The 4,546-nt window shown below is 33.9% G+C and overlaps 1 protein-coding gene across 1 annotated transcript; it reads left to right on the top strand.

Annotated features, from left to right (window-relative positions):
* Positions 1–1,860: 1,860 nt before the first annotated feature.
* On the top strand, positions 1,861–3,324 carry LOC121174848 (dnaJ protein P58IPK homolog B-like). The gene is made up of 6 exons (XM_041015276.1): positions 1,861–1,872; positions 2,027–2,188; positions 2,350–2,510; positions 2,618–2,711; positions 2,824–3,036; positions 3,244–3,324. The coding sequence occupies exons 1-6, from the start codon at positions 1,861–1,863 to the stop codon at positions 3,322–3,324; spliced, it is 723 nt and encodes a 240-aa protein (XP_040871210.1).
* Positions 3,325–4,546: the final 1,222 nt, after the last annotated feature.

Here is a 4,546-nt window from a genome sequence, read left to right as displayed (position 1 = left end):
CAATCAAAAGTTAAGAATTTCAGTTACGTGGATTAAGAAATTATCTCGAAGGTCTCTAAGTACTAGTTTGGAAACACCAGCAAGAGCTCATTCAAAGGTCGCAGAGCAATCATGCTTTGGATTTTGTGTAAACATTTTTTGGTATATATATATATATATATATATATATATATATATATATATATATATATATATATATATATATATATATATATATATATATATATATATATATATATATTATTACACTTTATTCTTTGAAGTAACTAGATTTAAATTTTTATTATGCTAGTAAAAAAATTTAACACTAGAAAAATTAAATTTATGCTTTTTTAATGTTTTTATGATAAATTATTAAGTAACAGTTTTATAATCATTCTTAGATTGTTTTAATAGTTTACAATAAGGTTTAAATTAACATACTTTCATTTGATTTTAGTCTTTTAATTATTATAATTTTTACTAACTTTGATCCTTGCAAATTTTTAAAATGTTGAAAATAATCTTCATTTTGCAAATTTTAAAAATGTTGAAAATAATCTTCGTTACCATGTAGTGGTGACATGCTATGCACGTAATTATGTAATATCAAAATCATTTTAACAAACGTAATACATGTCAAACGGAAGATAGACAATATTTTAAAATAAATAAATAATCACACTTAAATTCTTTTAATAATTAATAATGAGGCTTAAATATAGTTTCATTTTATTTTATTACTTTTATTATTATTTTTTACAAAATTTTAATCCTTGCAAATTTTTAAAATATTGAAAATGTATCGTCATTACCATGCAGGGGACTAGTGATAACATCTTATGCATTTAATTATGACACGTCAAAATAATTTAAAGAAATGTCATACATCTCTATATATTGCTACTTAAAAAAAAATCATTCTTGAATTTTTTTAATAGTTTATACTAAAGTTTAAATATAGTTTCATTTTATTTTATTTTTTTAATATATTTTTTTTTTACTAATTTTGATTCTTACAAATTTTAAAAATATTGAAAGAAAAAAATGTCATTGCCAAGACTAATGGTAACATCTTATGAATTTAATAAATTCACGTCAAAATCATTTTAAGAAATATCATTCATCTCTAAAGACACTATTAAAAAAAATTATTTTTTACGACACATTTTGAGACGGTTATACGAAACCGTCTTAAAATATCATACGGTGACAATTTTATAAATAATAAAAGTTATACAACGACGGTCATTGAAAACCATCTTTCAATTTTGCTCACCTTTTTATTCTCTTTCTTTGCTCCTCCGTTCCCTAAAAGCTTCCATACACTCCTCTCCCTCTCAACCCTCACCTCCTCCCCACCTTGCTCCACGCCCACGCCGCCAAGTCTTTGAAATTAAAAAAAAAATGTCTTGGCTCTTCAAGTCCAACCACCAATCCACTCGTCTTTGTTGCCACAAGCCACTGCCGATCGCCACGGCGTCAAGGACGACATATTGCATATTTTTTGCGGTGTCGCCAACTTCCTCGCTCCGCCGCCGTCATCTTCCTCTTCTTCTTCTTCTTCTTCTTCTTCTTCTTCTTCTTCTTCTTCCTCTGCCTCCGCCGGTGATTCCTCCTCCTCGCAAGCTCTGACCGGAATCCGGAACGATCTCGTGGAGATCGGTGGAAGCTTCAAGAACTCTCTCTGGCACATTTCCTCGAACAAAGCCATCACCGAAATCTCCAAGTTCGCTTCTCAGTTGTTGCAGTTGGAGCCTGATCAACAACGGAGCAACAATGACGACGCGGTGCTTGGAACCACGAAAGATATTGTTCATTTTGTGAAGGAGATTTTTGCGCGACCTTAGTGTTGGACCAAATTCCCCTTGCCGCTCCATAATGGTACTTGAAGTTTGCTTCGATAATCATATGTCTTATTTGTTATTTGTGCTGATTATGATTCTCTATTTTCTCAATTGAATACTATCTGTATAATTTGACTAGTGATTATGATAAAGTTTGTAATTGCTTGAGTTAATTGTGCGCTTGTACATTTTCTCTGGAGTTAAAACCTGGAGATTCAGCTACAGAAAATAAGCTCTCTCAACTACTGCAGGCTCAAAGTGCTTTGGAAACAACTCAGTCCTTCTATGATTCGGGCAACTTCTCAAAATCTTTGGAATACATTGATAAAGTTGTTCTTGTTTTTTCTTCAACTTGCAATAAGGTAACTCTTTTATGCCCTTATAGTTCCATAAATATCTTTTCTGTTTTGTGTCTATCATGTTACACTGTGTAGTCTTAAAGTGAATGCCTAAGCATTGGGTTTAGGCTAGCATTTGGTTTGTGGAACCAACATGTTAACTCTATATTCATTATTTTTTGCAGGCTAAGCTTCTTAAAGTGAAAGTGTTAATTGCTGATAAAGAGTATGAGAATGCTATTGCCGAGTCTGGTTTTCTTCTTAAGGAAGATGAAAATAATTTAGAGGCATTTTTGTTACGTGGTCGTGCACATTACTATTTAGCTGATCATGATGTTGCCACGAGGTTTATCTTGTGGAAATGATATTCAAATACTTTATATATATATATATATATATATATATATATATATATATATAAAATCTAACTTATATGCGAACATATATATTCAGGCATTTTCATAAAGGTCTCCGCCTAGATCCAGAGCATAGTGAACTAAAAAAGGCATATTTTGGATTGAAAAATCTACTCAAAAAGAGTAAAAGTGTAAGCCTGGATCTATTGTGGAAATTTATTTTTACATTACATCTAAATTCTATTTTCCTTCTTTCTTTTGGGTGTTGAAATGGTTGGTTGTCTTTTGGTTTCTATGTGAAAGGCTAAAGATAATGCTAGTAAGGGTAAACTACGCATGGCAGTGGAGGAATTCAAAGCTGCACTTGCTGTTGACCCTATACATCTTGCACACAATGTACATCTTCATCTTGGCTTATGTAAAGTGCTAGTCAAGCTTGGCAGAGGAAAAGATGCCTTGGACAGTTGTAGTGAAGCTTTTAAGATTGATGAGGAGCTTGTGGAAGCTCTTGTTCAGGTTCACTATAATATTGAAAATCATTGTGCATTTGTGCTTGTTTTGACTTTTAGCTATATTTTTTAGGCAATAGTCTGCTAGCAATTTGTCTCTTCTTTTTTTGATTGCTTTGTTGAGTGCAATGGGACAAATACAAAATTGTAGTAAAATATACTGTAGTATAGGTTGCACTTACTACTTATCTTATCTTGGTGTTATTTGTTGTAGAGTGGAGAAGCTAAACTCTTAACAGAAGATTGGGAGGGAGCTATGGAGGATCTGAGATCAGCTGCTCAAAAATCGCCTTAGGTTTGTTATATAAGTTGTACTCATATAGCATGCACTCTAGATCACTAATATATTAGAATTTAGGATGAGTCTTGTGATGAAAAAATATTCAATGCTGATGTGTATAAAGATATTTCTCTAATCAATCATGCTTTTGTGTTCTATGTTGTAGCCTAAATTACTAAACCTCGATCCCTAGTTGGACTGAATCAATCCAAGCTTCGTCCTCAGATCCCTCTTGTTGGACTAGACTCAGCTTAAATAGCTTACGAAAGTTTAGACTAATTTAGCCTAAGCTTTATCCTCAGATCCCTCTTGTTGGACTAGACTTAGACCAAACAACATTATTGTAACAGCATACTTAAAACCAAAACTTAATCTGCAGATCCCTCTTGTAAGACTAAGTTTCAATTCTGCTTCATTCAAGTTCTAAGGCAACAATACATTTTCCAATGCTAAAATCACCTAACTAGGCACACAAATGGCTGATCAGACCAAGAGCATACAAAATTTAAGCACTGAAAGAAGCATTGAACACAAGAAACACAATCAATTAGATATGGAAATAATTACATCAGTTGTTCAGTAGAAATCCCCAACAAGGGTGTTTAGCCAGCCATTACAGAAGAAACCCTAACAATAATAAGCTTACAAAACCTAGGTATCTCTGCAAAAGTTGCTCCTCTTGCTGCCTCCAGAGCTCTTTTCCCGAAATAGGCACTGTGGTGTGCTGTGGAATTTTGTGCCCTAGGCATTGTACCCTAATTTTGCACAAAATAGGCTTTGAATTCACGACGTTGCTCTTAGCGCCACCCTCGCGCTTAGTGCGAGTAAGTGGATTTGAGTTTAGCGCCAGTCGTGCGCTGAGCCTGGCTGAAGACAACTGTTGCGCTTAGCGCATTGATCTCACGCTTAGCGCACGACCTTGATGATGATGCCCTACCAGATTCTTCTATCACGCAAAGCACGATGAATCTGCGCTTAGCGGTGGATGCGTGCTTAGCCCACTGATGAGCTAAGCTCAACTGTATATCATGGACTGAATGGTGTTTGCTTCGTTGAGAAATTCGACCATATGAACTGAATATCATGGACTGCTTCAATCAATTGATTTTCACAAACATACAGCTTTTCAAAGATTGAAACAAGCACATTAGAGTCACATCTGAAATAAGCTAGTAAGGATGGCAGAAATCAAGGAAGGATCATCAACCAAACCTCACAGTCATTGTTTCACTGAAGC

The sequence above is a fragment of the Glycine max genome, chromosome 5, assembly GCF_000004515.6.
Source record: "Glycine max cultivar Williams 82 chromosome 5, Glycine_max_v4.0, whole genome shotgun sequence".
NCBI classification, from domain to species: domain Eukaryota; kingdom Viridiplantae; phylum Streptophyta; class Magnoliopsida; order Fabales; family Fabaceae; genus Glycine; species Glycine max.
The sequence above is the reverse complement of the archived record's forward strand: the minus strand, read 5'-3'. Positions and strand labels throughout refer to the sequence as shown.

Excerpts from the sequence above, each read along its gene's own strand:
- LOC121174848 (XM_041015276.1), top strand. Across the intron at positions 2,189-2,349 it reads TTTCTTCAACTTGCAATAAG|GCTAAGCTTCTTAAAGTGAA; the intron begins GTAACTCTTTTA and ends TATTTTTTGCAG. Across the intron at positions 2,712-2,823 it reads TACTCAAAAAGAGTAAAAGT|GCTAAAGATAATGCTAGTAA; the intron begins GTAAGCCTGGAT and ends TCTATGTGAAAG.